At 41.5% G+C, this 16,962-nt stretch overlaps 1 protein-coding gene across 7 annotated transcripts in view; it reads left to right on the top strand.

Annotated features, from left to right (window-relative positions):
* The first annotated feature begins 2,120 nt into the window (after positions 1–2,120).
* hmg20b (high mobility group 20B) overlaps positions 2,121–16,962 on the top strand; it is a 32,794-nt gene continuing 17,952 nt past the window's right edge. For 2 of the 7 annotated variants that reach the window (XM_072482515.1, XM_072482513.1), the window contains exons 1-6: positions 2,121–2,280; positions 7,231–7,330; positions 7,868–7,986; positions 9,075–9,126; positions 14,032–14,176; positions 15,740–15,949. In XM_072482515.1, coding sequence (XP_072338616.1) covers positions 7,326–7,330; positions 7,868–7,986; positions 9,075–9,126; positions 14,032–14,176; positions 15,740–15,949 — 531 coding nt within the window. In that variant the 5' untranslated portion in view covers positions 2,121–2,280; positions 7,231–7,325. The other 5 variants (XM_072482514.1, XM_072482516.1, XM_072482517.1 and 2 more) reach the window with 5 other exon arrangements.

Raw genomic sequence — 16,962 nt, 5'->3', positions numbered from 1 at the left:
TGCATGGAGACAAAAGGGGATAGCTGGCATGCGTGGGATTTGCACTTAAGCAGGGAAGAGTTCTGACTAGTTTTGCCGGGGGTGGGGTTTGATGATTTTGGTAGCTTGGGTGCTGGGTACCAGCGAGGTGGCGCATGTTCATGGTGATATTCTGGGGTTGACGGAAGGTGGAGTGCCAAGGTGAGACAGGGGGAACTTACCCCCGCAGATTGTAATAGGTCATTCATTTTTTTCTGAGTAGGTAATTGAATCCCTGTCCTCTTTGTCAGGCTGCTGGCACTGACCACTGCTGCCACCATCTCCCAGGGCCTCCTGCCAACCTGTGGGTAAATTGTGGCCCACCTCACCTCCATTGCATCCAGCAATCGAGTGAGAGTCCCCTCTGAAAATCTGGGAACTGATCTTCTAGCTGCCTTTCTCCTGGCTTGAATGAGATCAAGCACTATTGAGCCATTTAAATGTGGCGGCCCCTTCATGAAGTGCTCAGATGAATAAGACTCTTTGAGCCATAGGCACTGCATTTATCATGTGGGGGAAAATATAATTTTTTAAGTGTCCAAAGATTGTGATCCAACGCCGCTGGGGCCGACAGGATTCGCAGCAATTTTCACGCCTATTATTCACGTTTGCTATTTTTGACCATATGCCATGGATACATTTTAAAGGGCCAACCCAGCATCTGCTATCTCCAGAAGAACAGGTAAATTGTTCTTCTATATCTTTAAACTGCCTCGACACCAAAAGACCACCGAGCTCAGCCTTGTTCCCCTCAAACCATAAATCTACAAGACTTTTATCACTTTCATTTGTATTGGACTTTAAAATGATCTCTTACTCTATCCACCTACTTTGATGGCAGATAAAGTTCAAAGCAGAAGAGTGTGAGGTGATGGATTTTGTTAGGACGAACATGGACGACAATATAAAATACGGAGTACAATTCTTAAGGTGGTGCAGGGGTAGAGGGACCTGGTTGTATATGTGCATGGATTGAAGGTGGTAGGACTGGTGGAGATATCCTGAGTTTTATTAGTAGAGACATAGAGTACAAGAGCAAGGAAGAGCTGAACATCGTTAGAAGATACTAGTTAAACCTCAGATAGAGTAGCGTGTACAGATCTGGGCACCACAATATCAGAAGGATGTGAATGCATTGGAGAGAGTGCAGAAGGATGCTTCCAGGGATGAGAAAGGATAGACAATTGATTGATTGATTGATATTTTTGTGCGGCCAAGGGAACGTACGCAGTTCCCTTGGCCAGTAGACAAAAGAATAATCGACAGAGTACATTGACAAATAGTACATCAACAAATAGCGATTGGTTACAGTGCGGAACAAGGGCCAAACAAGCATGAGGATAGATTGGGGAGGTTTGGACTATTCTCCTCGGAGAGAAGGCTAATCATGAAAGGCTGGACAGTTTTCAAAAATTATTTCAAGGGAATGTGGGCTTCGCTGGATAGGCCAGCATTCATTGCCCATCCCTAACTGCCCTTGTAAGTGGGTGGTGAGTCACTTTCTTAAACCGCTGCAGTCCATGCGGTGTACGTACACACACACAGTGCTATTAGGCAGAGGCTTCACAGGTCGAATGGCCTCTTTCTGTGCTGAAACCATTTTGGGATTCTGTAGATAATGAATCTAAATACATTAATTTCAAACACATTGATATTTTAAAGCAATGGAAATTGTTAAGCAAGAGCAGCCCAGAAGCAAACATTAATGTTTCGGTTGGTGCTAATCTAGCCCCAGTATATCTCTTTCAAAACGTGATTAACCCAATTGCATTACTGGCACTTATTGTTTTTAATTAAATATATTTTTATTGTTAATTCTACTGGGAATGGCTGATATGATGCAATTACTTCCGATAAAACTTGCATTTGTTTCCCCACATGCCTGAGTGCAAAAGTTACAGCAGACAATGGGCGGGACAGCTGCCCGGGGCTATTTGCATGAAACCTTCCTATTGGCTTACGATACACCCTAACCTGCTGAGAATAGTTTGTGACGTTTATAGCTGACACACCGAGTAGCCAATCACAGCGAGAACGATTTTGACGATTTAAATATTCAACGCCGCCGCATCCAATGAACGAGAGATGGGCGGAGACTTCCGGTAGCAGGTTTGGTTGAGAGCAACCTTCTTGCACAAGAGAAGTTGCTCAGGGGGCCGGGGATAGTAATTGTGGAGGGGGTGTATTGAAAGAAAGGGGGAAAAAAAAACGCCGCAACTTCCGCTTAACGGCGACAAATTGGTAAATTAAAAGAAAAATCAGGTATTTCAAATAACATCCATCGCCAGAATGTCTCTAACGTTTTAACTGTCGAGTTCTGAGTGATTATTATGCGCCGGGCTGGATTGAAAGGAGGGGGGGGGGGGGAGGAAATAAAATCTGCAAGTTGGGGAAATGTCCGATTTATTTTGGATTTTTCGTTTTCTTGAAAACAAATTATTGTTTTTAAATTGCGGGTGTAATCTGCGGTTCTGGCGTTGGTGCAGGGTTAAAAACAATTAACGGCCAAGCCAGTGAGTGGCAGGGGCTCTCCGAGTACGCATGCGTACAGCAGGGCGAGCGCCTGAGGAACAATTAGAGTTCAATGGCAAAGTACAACAACAACTTGCATTTCTGCAATGCCTTAGTAACTTGAGATTGTAAAGAAAACTCCCACGGAGTTTCACAGAAGGGGCGAACAAATAACTTTTGACACTGAGCCCACTTAAGGCGGTATCTAGGGCAAGCAAATTGGCCTGTTCAAGCGGTTAGCTTTTCAAAGGACGAAAGCAAAGTTGGGGTGGAGAGGTTTAGGGAGCAAATTCTAGAGCTTCGGGCCTGGGCAGGTGCAGGGTGTTGAAAATTGGAGGAACGTGGAGGTCTCTGGGAGTTATATGGCTGGATTGGGTAACGGAAATGGGATAAGGTACAAAGTCGCGGAAGGATTTGAAAAGGGGGATGAGAATTTTTAAAATGAGGTGTGCTGGGGGCCATGGTCTAGATGCAGGCTGGGATTTGGGTAAGAGCATTTTATATTAAATTTATGAAGGCTGGAAAATGGGAGGCTAGCCAGGAAAGCAATGGAATAATCCGTTCCACAGAAACATGGGTATAGATGAGAGCAGTGCCTTTCACACAAAGAACTGCTTGTTTTTGCCGGTTTGGAAAGGGGGACTGTTGTAGGAAGACATTTATTTATTTATTTAAAAAAATAAATTTAGAGTTTCCAATTCGGGGACAATTTTAGCATGGCCAATCCACCTACCCTGCACATCTTTGAGTTGTGGGGGTGAAACCCACGCAAGCACGGGGAGAAGAAACTCCACACGGACAGTGACCCTGGGCCGGGATTGAACCTGAGACCTCGGTACCATGAGGCAGCAATGCTAATCACTGTGCCACCATGATGCCCAGGAAGACATTTATTGCACTAAATCATCAATCTGGGTGCAACTGTTACGTTTCTTTTTGCGATTTAAAAAAAATATTGAATTTGTTGGTAACTTAAACGAGGGAATTGGATAAATTCTGAAGAGGAAAAGTTGCAGGACCACGGGGGGGGGGGGGGGGGGGTAGAAAGTAGGACTAATTGGATAGCTCCTTGAGAGCCAGCACAGACTCGGTAATGAAGCAAATTCTTCTTTACAATATCATTTTATGTTGATTCTTAATTTTGATATTTGAAATTATTGTTTGTATATTGGAAATTATTTTGAAGCAATTTTGCATTAAAGATTTAATAGCAAATGATTTTTTTAAAACAATTAAACTGATTTAAAATCTTCAGCTGGAATTTAATGCTCTCCCCTTGGTGAGTTTGGTGGCAGAGTGGCATATAATAGGTGGCAGGTGGGGATGCCACATTTAAGTTTGTGATGGCAACACTAGTTGATGGCCTTCCTGCCATGCGTCATCCTGCCACCATTTGGATTAACCACTGCAGTCTTCACCCCCTCTCACCATGATTTGCTTGTGGCCTGAAGTTCCAATGACGATAACTGGCCTCGGTTGCGTGTCTCACTGGCAGCAGTCACTGTCTCCCCGGTGGCACTGCCATTTGATAGAGCTGTGGGCTCCTGATTGGCTAGCAGCTCTTGGCAAGCAGAGCTTTCTCCCCAGGATCAAGGATGCTGGAAAGGGCCTGCTGTTGTCTAGTGAAGTGACTGAGTGGCACTTAATATGGCAAGACTTCATAAAAGAGGTGTTATGGGGTTCTTGCTTGCAGGTGAGACTCCTGTTGCCTCCATTAAATATTGTCTTTACTGTGCAATTTGATGAAAACTAGTGTTTAATTTCTGTCTGTCCGTTCAGTATTTGTATCTTCCACTCTGTTTTTAATATTTATTATTGTAGACCATATTTATTGATGGCACAGTGTAATTTAATTTGAGTGGAAATTGAAGTGCTATTGTGTATTCTGTTTAGTCTGCTTGTGATTTTAGATCAATGATTCTAACCACAAAATATTGACCAGGCAGCAGTTTGCAGGCTTTTAACATTGGTCCAGGGAGTTCTTATCTTTGGTCTGATTGGTCATCTAAACATTTAACTTGCACATATTGACACCAAAAAAAACACTTATTACTCTTGTAAATTAGCTACTTGAATGTCCAGGGGAAACTTTAGCTCGATAATATTATCCCTGAACTAAAGTAAGGACTTAATTTATTTTGAACACTTGAACTCTACCTGTCCAGTTGTCATCCATTTTGCTCTTTTTCTTTTCTCAAATTTCCTAGATCGTAATTTCTTATTATTTAACTTTTGAAAGCAAATTTCCTAGATCATAATTTCTTATTATTTAACTTTTTAAAGCAAATGGTACAATGTTAATAAGAACTAAGTTAATGGTGATACTTAACGCACTGTTCATTTTACAAAGTTGTTATTCCTGATTTCTATTACAGTCCCAGACCGGACCAAACAGCGGCTAGATGCTGGACAGAAACCCCAATATTTTATTTTAATTTCGTAATATTGTAAAGAAAGGGTACCTCGCTCCAGGAGTGAGTTCATGAAAAATAGGGATATGGTTGATTACTAACACAGTATTAAAATATATTCAACATCACACCAGAAAATAGCTTGCAATTGCCCCATAAACAATGCTATTAATACAGTAACCCTTGACTGCTATCGTTATTCCCACTCAAAAACAACCACAAAAACCATCTCTGCTCTCAATCCACGATTTAAAATACAGTTAGCCCTCGGGAATACCTGCTTTACAGAGAAATTATTTGAGACAAAGAGATCTTCTGACACTCCTTTTAAAGAAAAGATCTGAATCCTGTCAGAACCACGCAGAAACCCTGGTTGTATTTCTTCAAAAGCTGCATCAGCTTGTTTCAGCTCACATAATTACACTCTTCTGAACTGCTTGGAAAGAAACCAGTAATCTAGCTGCAGACATACCTTTTAATTGAACTGAGATGTGACTTCTGCTCACATCTCCATGTTACAACACTCTGGGCTAGTGCATGGTCGATTCCAGCCTCACAGGCCCTGGAATCCCAACACAAATGAATTAACCAATAATTTGTATAAAATTTGCAGAATCTTTTGACCCTTTGACTGTTCAAAAGGTTTAGCCACCAGATTTGAAAGTTGAACAACTTCTTATTTATAACAGAAATATGCAATAATTATAACTGAATAATGGCTCGCTGATCTACTATTTCCCCCCCCCCTTTTTTTACCATTCGAAAGGGTGAAAATAATGAGGTGTTTAATATGAAATGAAAGAGGAGTGTCCTTGCTTCCGATGTTGAAGTCGTTGCAGCAGGCTGTCCTCCCAGGATGCTTGGGGATTAAAGCCACCGGTATAGTGTTAGAGGTGGTCTTCTGGCAGTTGCATTCAGCCAGTACTTCAAACAATAGGATTTCCTATGGAGAGGCACTTTAACTTTTATAAACCCGGGCCTTCATTCAAAGGAACAGCCTCAAGCCTGTTTAATTCTTTATTGTTTACAGTTCCACAGAATGACCACCAGCTTTACTGAGATAAGAGCAGAGTTGTCCACACAAGATTTATAAAAGGGTTTTAAACATCTGAACCCTGCCTGCAGCTGATGGCTGGACTGGATTTCCTTGCAGTTCAGTTTGGCTGTGGGGAGAGAAAGATTTTTACCTCTGATCTTTAGAAATAATCCATTAAATGAGAGCAAAATCAGAGTTGTGACCCTCCAGGCCTCTGGCATCAAAACAAAAGTAAAACCTGGTGCCACTAAGGAACATACCAGAGACAGCAGAATTAATCACTGCCTGTCCCTGAGAAGAACCTGGCTTTTGGGACAGCTCATTGGCCACCAGCCAAGCTAGTCAGTCTGGGTCATCATCAATGTCAGACCAAACAGCACATCTGCTCGAGTTCCCTGTTTTGAAATATAAGGTAAGCTGCTTGGTCTTAAAGGCATTAATCGTCCATTGACATAAAATTGTAATAGTGAAAAAATAACAGAAATTAAAAGGAGGAAAAGAGAACACAGATTAAACAAGAGGATCCTTACATCCGACTAACTCATAACTAAAACCCTGCTTTTCTGCAAAATGCCTGATATCTTGGCTTCTCCCAGTCATTATGCGAGTACGGTAGCACAGTGGTTAGCACAGTTGCTTCACAACTCCAGGGTCCCAGGTTCGATTCCCGGATTGGGTCACTGTCTGTGTGGCGTCTGCACGTTCTCCCCGTGTGTGCTTGGATTTCCTCCGGGTGCTCCGGTTTCCTCCCACAGTCCAAATATGTGCACGTTAGGTGGATTGGCCATGATAAATTGCCCTTGGTATCCAAAAAGCTTAGGTGGGGTTACGGGGATAGGGTGGAGAGATGGGCTTAAGTGGGGTTCTCTTTCCAATAGCTGGTGCAGACTCGATGGGCTGAATGGCCTCCTGCACTGTAAATTCTGATTATATCATCTTCAGCTGAAATCTAATTAACTCCAAGGGGAACGCCCTCTTAATCCAAACAAAGCTGCATTAGCCCAAGCTTTGTACGATGACTCAATTGCATCCCTGGCTCCGACCTTTCAAACCAGGATTTTAAAAAAAATCACTATTGCACTAGTCAAACACACTCTAACCCAGACTTCCCTTACAGCACCAAATATCTATAATACAGTTTTTCTAATATTCCTACATTTATCTCGCTTCCAGTAGTCAGATTTCTATATGGTGGTTTGAGTTACCTTTTCTTTTCATCCATTGCTATTCGTTCATTGTTATCGATTTTTGCAGGAAGGCTTCCCTGTGATATGGAGCTGATCCAGTCTCCTATATAACCACTCCAATTTACTCTTTGCTGCTGATCACGGAATTTTCAGAAACCTTGTATGTGGTAAGTGTTATTGATCTTTTTACGCACCTTAGATCAGAGTTTTTCAAACTTTTTTTTTTCCTGTGATCCACTTTGGCCAATCGGCCAACCTTTGGGACCCACACTGGCTGACCTTTGCGATGCACACCACGTTTGCGTTCCTTTAATGTGAAAAGGGAGTCTGCTTGCTCCTCACAATCTTTCTTGAATCAGTTTCAAAGAAGGAGCAGGCAATGTGGATTTCAGGTGCTGACCTCCACCGTTATGCCACCTTCACCTTTATGAAAACGCAAAATCCAACCTCTCACATGTAGTTTGTCGTGAAGTGCAATAAAATGCTTGTTTTACTCAACATTGGATACTCCTGGGAGATGCTACTCCACAATGCTGACAGCCTCATGGGCTTTTGGTGTGTTTTTAATGTGGTATCACAGGTCAGGTACAGCGGCGTAGTCTTTTAATTTGGAGTCAGCTGTAATTGGCGAAGCCATACCTCATGAAATCATCTTTATATTGATTTGTTCCCTTAAGCTAAGTTTTTTTTTTTTTTCTTTGTAGGCTGTTAACAAGAGGCCCGAGAGCTCTGTACAGACCTAACACTAGCACTCTCTGTCCTGCACTGGACTCTTCAGAGCAGCTCTTTCCAGCAGATTCTGTTGTGACATCCTGTCCTATAGGTACATTGCTTATTTGAGTGTCTGGCCATCTCTTACTTTCAAGAAAATGATCCATCTTCACAGTCCTCTTGCCAGCAGCTAGAAAATTGAAGCAGCTCTTCTCCGTTATTTGGTGCCAAAAGCATGTACATGGAGGGCACTTGACGTCAAGGGCAAGTGATCTGCTCTCTGCTGTCGCTTCTGGCCGGAAGACTGTACACAGCCTTATAGCGTTTCATTTAAAAGGTGTCCGCAGCCATTGGGCACTTCTCACGATATCGGGACCACCACAGGAAGGCCGTGATCAGTCGCTCCGCAACTCTCCCGACACCCGCTCTTGACCAACCCGCTGGTCACGACCTCCATTTTGAAAAACCCTGCCTTAGATCACCATGTTGTGAGAAACACCGCTCACCTTTTAATAATTTACACTTAGTCAAATTCTGAAGAAGTATTTATTATCGATCTTGCAAGAGCGGGTGCCGCCAGTAAGCAATAGCAGACACAAAGAATTCACACAGCATCACTTTGTTATATACAATCCATGAAAATACAATCCGTGAGAAACAATCCGTGAGAAATACATCCCACAAACCATAGAAAGGGCAGTTCCCTTATCAGTGATCCCTTATTTGGCCTCCCCCTTGCATAGTGGTTTCTGTCAGCTCCTGGTATATCCTTGGACTGTCAGTTAAAGATAAGAATGAGGCCCCCTGCTTGCACCTGCTATCTTCCCCCTTGCTTAGCGATTTCTGTTATTGTACATCCCGTTCTTCCCCGAAGGTCAGCCTTGTACATAGTTACAACAACTCGCTCACTATAGCTTACTCAGAACTTGACATGTTAATTTTCCCATCAGGCCTCACTGTTGACATCTTAATTGTGAACCAGAGTTTATACATGTAAAAACAACACAAAATGTTAATTTCTCACAATGTTGATATAATTAAGGCAGAATATAGCATGTTGACAATTTTTGCATTCGTAAGAATATTAAAATGGAATTGAAGAAGGAAAGATATGTCTGATTAATTATTTCTTATTACTGATTGTTAGAGCATTAATATGTAGGCTTGTTTTTAATATTTAAATTTCTTAAATTGTCATAGATTCTCCTATTATGATGTCACAAAATAATAAAGAATCTGTAGTTATGGCTGGGTAAGTAGATTATTTAAATAACCACCCAACTTCTCTTCCCTGCTCCTAGTTTGCCATGTGATTCAAATTCTTTTGCATGCCCTTTCTGTATCATGTGGATACTTTTCCCTCTTCAAATTTTTTTCCTTAATTTATTTGGTTCTTTTTATACTTGTTTCTTCCGCCAACAAGCATGTTCATTGTGCTCTTGTTTTTTCCCACTATTCTTGCATTTTGCATCTTTACTTCAGCAATCTGCTAATGTGTGCACAGTTTTTGCACATCAATGGCAATTTTGAACATGTGACTATGTTTGGGTTTCAACTGATGCCTTATGGATTTTAATACATTGTTGGTTATGTTTCTGAAACCTGAACCTCAGCAATGACTAAAGGTTTGCATGAGAAGTGGCTCTGCATAATCCCATCATAGGTTTTCGAGCTGGGTTTTTCTGGTCGCACCAGACTTTGAAGGATGTTTCCTCCCATCGTCCAAAGATGTGCAGGTTAGGTGGACTCGCCAAAACACTGGTGAGTTTTTGCTCCCCAGATCTAGAATACCTGACGCTAAAATGCCGCCCCTACTGCCTTCCGCGGGAGTTCAACTCCGTTATCTTGACGGCAGTTTACATCCCACCCCATGCGAACGGGAAAATCGCACTGGACGAAATATTCACCACCACAAATAGCCTTGAAACAAAACATCCCGAGGCCTTGTTCATTGTAGCTGGGGACTTCAATCAGGCCATGCTCAAGAGCGTGCTACCAAATTACCACCAACACGTCGCCGGTTCCACCAGAGGCCCCAAAATCCTAGACCACTGCTACACAAATATCAAACGTGCCTACCGCTCTATCGCCCGCCGACACTTTGGCAAATCTGACCACAAGGCTGTTCTGCTCCCGGCCTATAAGCAAAAACTGAAGCGGGAGAATCCGTCAAAGAAAGTTGTGCATTGTTGGTCTGAGGAATTGGATGATCTCCTATGGGAATGCTTAGAGTCAGTGGACTTGTGAGTATTTAAAAACTCTGCGACCAGCCTGAACGAGTACGCCACTACACTAACTGACTTCATTAGTAAGTGTATAGAAAACTGTGTGAAATACATCCGCGTGTTTCCCAACCGGAAAACCTGGATGAACAGGGATATCCACTGCTTACTGAAGTCTAGGTCTGAGACATTCAAGTCAGGCGACCCTGACCGATACAAGAAAGCCAGATATGATCTAAAGAGATCCATCAAAGATGCCAAAAGACAGTACCGGACCAAGCTTAAGTCCCAGGCTAGCCACACAGACCCCCGCCGACTGGCAAGGTCTGCAAGACATAACGCGCTACAAGATGAAGGCATGTAAAATCACCGGCTCCAATGCACCCCTCCCTGATGAGCTCAACAAATTCTATGGCCGCTTTGAGAAAGAGGTCAGCGAGAGCAAGCCCTCCACCCCAGAAGCCTCTGATGAACTTGTATCTGAGATCACCATTGCAGACGTCAGAGCAGCCTTCTCGAAGGTCAACCCTCGGAAAGCCACTGGCCCGGATGGGCACTCGGGTCGTGCATGGATCAGCTGGCGGGAGTATTCGCAGACATCTTCAACCTCTCTTTATAACCATCTGAGGTCCCTATCTGCTTCAAGAAGATGACCATCATCCCTGTACAAAAAAAAAGCCAAGCAGCATGCCTTAATGACTATCGTCCAGTGGCTCTGACATCCATCATCATGAAGTGCTTCGAAAGGTTAGTCATGGCACAAATGAACTACAGCCTCCCGGATTGCCTTGATCCACTACAATTCGCCTACCACTGCAGCAGGTCCACAGCAGACGCCATCTCCATGGCCCTGCACTCTACCCTGGAACACCGAGATAACAAAGACACCTATGTCAGACTCCTATTCATCGACTACAGTTCAGCCTTCAACATCATCATTCCTACGAAACTCATCTCCAAACTCTGTGGCCTTGGCCTCGGCTCCTCCCTCTGCGACTGGATCCTGAACTTTCTAACCCACAGGACACAATCAGAAAGAATAGGCAACAACACCTCCACGATCATCCTCAACACCGGTGCCCTACAAGGCTGTGTCCTCAGGTGCCCCCTACTATACTCCTTGTACACCTATGACTGTGTGGCCAAATTCCCCTCCAACTTGATTTTCAAATTTGCTGATGACACCACCATAGTGGGTCAGACCTCAAACAATGACGAGTCAGAGTACAGGAATGAGATAGAGAATCTGGTGAACTGGTGCGACGACAATAATCTCTCCCTCAATGTCAACAAAACAAAGGAGATTGTCATCGACTTCAGGAAGCGTAGTGGAGAACATACCCCTGTCTACATCAATGGGAACGAAGTAGAAAGGGTTGAGAGCTTCAAATTTTTAGGTGTCCACATCACCAACAACCTGTCCTGGTCCCCCTATGCCGACACTAAAGTTAAGAAAGCCCATCGACAACTCTACGTTCTAAGAAGTCTAAGGAAATTTGGCATGTCACCTACGACTCTCTCCAACTTCTACAGATGCACCATAGACAGCATTTTTTTCTGGTTGTATCACAGCTTGGTATGGATCCTGCTCTGCCCAAGGCCGCAGGAAATTACAAAATGTCGTGAATGTAGCCCAATCCATCACGTAAACCAGCCTCCCATCCATCGACTCGGTCTACAAAGCCTCGGAAAGGCAACTGGCATAATTAAGGGCCCCACGCACCCCGGACATACTCTCTTCCACCTTCTTCCGTCAGGAAAAAGATACCAAAGTTTGAGGTCACGAACCAACCTACTCAAGAACAGCTTCTTCCCTACTGCCATCAGACTTTTGAATGGACCTACCTCGTGTTAAGTTGATCTTTTCTCTACAACTTCCGATAACTGCAACATTATATTCTACAGTCTCTCCTTCCTTCCTATGTACGGTATGCATTGTTTGTATAGCATGCAAGAAACAATACTTTTCACTGTATACTAATACATGTGACCATAATAAATCAAATGGATTGGCCATGCTAAATTTTCCGTGTCCAAAAAGGTTACAGGGAAAGGGTGGAGGTGAGGGCTTAAGTAGGGTGCTCTTTCCAAGGGCTGGTGCAGACCTGATGGGCCTAATGGCCTCCTTCTGCACTGTAAATTCTATGATACCTCACTTTTTGTTTTAAACAAGGTAACCCTGAGCCAGCCTGTTCCTTTTCCCTGCTCTCAATTAATTTGTTATTTTACTTGCTACTCACAGTAAAGGGAGCACTGTTCCAGAATGTTCCAAGCAGAGCACATGGCAGCTTTTTTTTTTTTTTTGTTGTTGCTGTTCCTTCCAAAATCTTTGTTTATACTTTGGTTTCTTTGATGGTTTCTTCTTCTATTCCGCGCCCCTCCGTTTCCAGCTTTGGTGTAGTGATGTTTTTATCATCATAAACCTTTTTGGATGGCTGCAGCATGGATCAATTTTTTTTTCTCTCACTGGATTTTGGTGTTCTTTTTCGAGTTGTCTTGCAGCGTGGATTCAACCACCTGGTCACCAGTTTTCTTAGTGGTATTTTAAGAGAAGCTTGCAGACCACAAAAGGTACAAAACAAACCAGAGCTTTATTGAGAAGGTGTTGTCACACAGGCTGCTAGTGTAGACTGACTGGTAGCCTGCCTAAGCTGCTGATGATATGTGTGTCATGTGATCGAACTCCTGAAGTGACCTTGTTCCAACTAGGAACAAATATGAATACACAACACAAACATTCAATGAAAGTGGCCCTGGCATTTAATATCCAAGTTATAAATAGTTTAGAAATCCAGTAATTCTGTTACCCATCTAATTAAGTGTTTGACTCCAACCAGAAAGGTTGTACATCTGATCTCAGCCGGTTGTTACTTGCATTTTTAACTCAGGCCAGTTATGTTGCAGTCTATTCTAGCTGCCAAAAACAGGTATATTTTATGTAGTTTGTGCTGTTACACATAGTAAGATCCCCTCTAGTGAGTAACCTCATGCCGTTGGGGTTTATTGCCGCTGGGATTTAGTGCAGCTGCAGATTAACTGTAGTTTTGAGTAGACAGACTGGGAAATCATTTCAAATCTGTATTTGTCTTGAAATTTGAGTTAAAGAATGGGCCTATTTACACTTGAAAAGCAAAGGCAGGATGGACTGACCTTGGCGCTACCTAAAAACAATGTTTCCTTCTAATGTTTTGTGGGGATTATTCCTATTTGATTTTACAGCCTAGTTCACTTGTTCAAATTATTTTTTAATGGCTTTTTCAGTCACTTTATGCCTTGCTTTCTAGCAGACTCCTGGATTGCTGATATTGAACATTGTAGGGCCCTATCCTTTTGCATTATTTTAAATTAACTGCTTTTTCCCCTCATGAGATCCTACTGACAGCTTACCTGAACCGAGTGTTTATTTGCATGTTAACTGTTTGCATGTTACTGTTAAACGCATCAGAAATTCATAATTATATCAATGCTGTGTCAAGGAAGGAGTTATTGAGAGAGGTGAATGAGCTTTATTGAAGAGGTAGGTTTTAAAGAAGATATTATTTAACCATTGTAATTTGTAATTTTTGAAAAGTTATTTTTGATTTTTTTAAAAACTTCTTGTTTAATGCTTATTCCTGAGTATGTTTGGTGGAACTTTTAACAGAGGATCACCAATTGGGAAGGACTAAAATTTGCATACAAAATTTGAGTGCGTCTTTATTTGTATGGAAAATGAACTTTTGTACTTTATGTAAATAACTCTTACAAATTCTAGTTTTCCAAATCATGCTTTCTCAAACTGATCGGTACCAAAATTTGTGCAGAACAAGCAAAGTAAAATTTCTGAAAATTAGCATTTAGATTGCATGATGTGATAATTCTTCTCTGTTCCACGTACATGCATAAATGGAACTTTGGTCCAAAATAAAATGTACATTTATTATATTTATATACAGGAGTCTTGTTTCTAAGGCGTTTAATCACAATGGAGTGTTGCAGACTGTTATTAAACAAGAAGCTATTGAGACCTCCAAAAGTCAATCATCTCACAAGCAATCTGACAAAAATATAGTTGGGGGTGCAAATAATGGTGAGGAAGAGGTAAGAAAATGACTTATGTTGTGTTCTAAATTTTAAAGCCGAGTAATTCAGCCTGTCAAAGTCTTGCCTGCCTAAAATATGTTATGTATTACCCCTGGCTCCCAAAAACGTTGTTGTCTTTCAAACCAAGGATCTTTTAAAGCATGATTTCAGCAATCAAACATGCTAACCCAGGCTTTTAACCCTTAACATTACCAAATACTTATAAGGCAATATAAGGCTGAAATTCCTACATTCATCATGGATGTATTGGTAATGTTGTACTGTTAATGATGCACTATTCTTGTATTTTCCATTTGATTCTAGTGTACGCAAAAAACAGAGACCAGTGTACAACTGACCTCCAAGTTTAACTAATTGAGACCTGTAATATCAAATGTAATTTTTGTTTAGTGACTGAACAAATTTCAAATTTACATGCCATATAGCCACTGTGACTATTAGGTGCCCATTTGACACCTGCCCTACTATATGCCCTTTTAAAAAAAAAAAAAAAAGAAATTATCGAAAGAAATCGCAAACATATCCAACACATCTTGTCACTCAAGCAATCTTATCTTCTCCTTTTCCCCTCAGCCTGATACACCCTGCACACTGAAATAGAATCCCATCTCCACACTGTGCCTAGTAATATAGGGAGTCAGAAATTTTGGGACAGGGAAAGAAAATAAGGGAAGTGGAAGCCAAAATCAAGAAAAGTTTTCCTGACCATGCTGAATGGAAGTGGACAACATATCCTCTTGTCACCTGGCCCTTCCACTGGGTCATTTTGTGCCTTGACTTTCTTGCTGGGTACATAGTCTTAGCAGCTGAAGCGTATTTTTCAGTTTTAGATTAATTAATGAGTAATTCCCATTTTATTAAGAGATGTGACTGGGCAAAGTGAAAGGTTAACATACAGTTTGAAGATACAAAATTCTAATTTGTTGAAATCAATCTCCGTGGACTTGATAGAAGATTTTTGGTACAATTAATGATATGGTGTTGTTCAGTCGGTGTTGGGAATGTCAATTATTGGGAGAAATTTCTGTTTGGGTGATAATTGCAATTAACTTCAAATTCACCAAAGGCCATAAAACAAGTTTGAATATTAGCTGTGCATCAGAATGGAATTTGGGCCAATTAATATTTACCTGGTGTCTCTTTTTTTAATGATTTTTATGCTAGATTTCCTAGTTCAATATAAATGGCCACCTTTGCTTAATATCTGCACCCCGACCTTTTACTTTTTAATCTTGAGATAGAACTTGATTCCACCAATGTGGCTAATTAATTAGATGCATACCCATAGTTGTGCTAATACCATTAATGAATATAGGTTTAGGGTCTTAGTTCTTAAAATTCAATTTGACATAAATTAGCCGGTGAGTTTATATATCGTATATTGCAAAAATTGTTTACAATACTAGTATTGGCACAGGGTGGTGCATGAAGGCAAGTATTGACTGGCCTATTCTCCTCTTGTATTCTAACTGGAGGTGCAGCACAGTGATCCCAGATTGAATTCATGTCAACTATTGTCAGTTTAAAAAAAAACTCTACTTGCTTGTCTTTGTTTTACAGCAACGTGTAGTGAAAAAGCGAGGTTGGCCAAAAGGAAAGAAAAGGAAGAAAGTTTTACCCAATGGTCCCAAAGCACCTGTGACTGGGTATGTCCGATTCCTCAATGAGCGTCGAGAGCAAATTCGAATGCAATACCCAGATCTGCCATTTCCAGAAATCACACGCATGCTTGGAAATGAGTGGAGCAAACTTCCTACTTTAGAAAAACAGGTGTGTGTTTTTATTGATGTGTTTTTCATTATTGTGTGTAGATAGAAAAATAACTGTTTGTACTCTGCTGTTCTTCAGCAGTTGGGATGGGACATGGGAAGAAAAGGTTCAAAAATTTCAAGTGACTTGGGTGGTAAAGTATTAAGAAAAAAGTGACTTGATGTTATCTGTTGATGGGTCAAAAATGGGGATGTTCTCTGATTGTCCATTGTTAATTTTCACTTCCTCATGTGCCACATGCAGCAAGACTGGCAACATTCAGGCTTGGACTGCTAAGTGGCAAGTATAGTTTGTGCCACACAAGTGCCAGGTAATGACCATCTCTAATGAGACCAACCAGCCCATGACTTCTCCAAACTTTACTTAAACAATAACTTACTCACAATATCCAAGTCCCCTTTCCCAAGACACACTCCTTTCTTAATATGATCCTTCTGTGCATTCTAGCAGAAGGTGGTACCTACTGCTGCTTTTTCTTCAGGGATTTAACCGTCGCTGTCAATGGAGTCTCTGATTTATGAGTAAAGCTTTCACCAGCAGCCCTGAAATGACAACTTTGCAGAGCAGGACCAACAATTTAAAGCTCATCAGAGATTTTCGGGCAAGATCCCCAAGGACAGTAAATCATCTGTTGCTGTGCAAACTCCAACTTCGAAAGCTGATTTTCTGTCCTAGGTGGTGTATGTATATACATCCACTAATACCTATGTGTTTAAGAAAAATAAAAGGTGGTGTAGTACATGAAGATAGTTAAATCGTTTGTAATGGAAACTGAAGACAGTTATTTTCATTTTACTAAAGTTCTTGGATGAAGGGTTTGAGAATATATTTCATCTGGATACATTAATAGTAGACAATGCTTCAATTGTTTTCTTAAATGCATTGTTAATCAATAAATGAATTTTACACCATATACCAGGCACACATCACCAGAGTGTCTTGGGAAAAGGGTTTTGAAGGAATCAAAATATACCTGTGAGCTTGGACATTGTGAGTAAGTGATTGTGTAAATT

Source organism: Scyliorhinus torazame, chromosome 18 (assembly GCF_047496885.1).
Source record: "Scyliorhinus torazame isolate Kashiwa2021f chromosome 18, sScyTor2.1, whole genome shotgun sequence".
Lineage (NCBI taxonomy): Eukaryota > Metazoa > Chordata > Chondrichthyes > Carcharhiniformes > Scyliorhinidae > Scyliorhinus > Scyliorhinus torazame.
The sequence above is the reverse complement of the archived record's forward strand: the minus strand, read 5'-3'. Positions and strand labels throughout refer to the sequence as shown.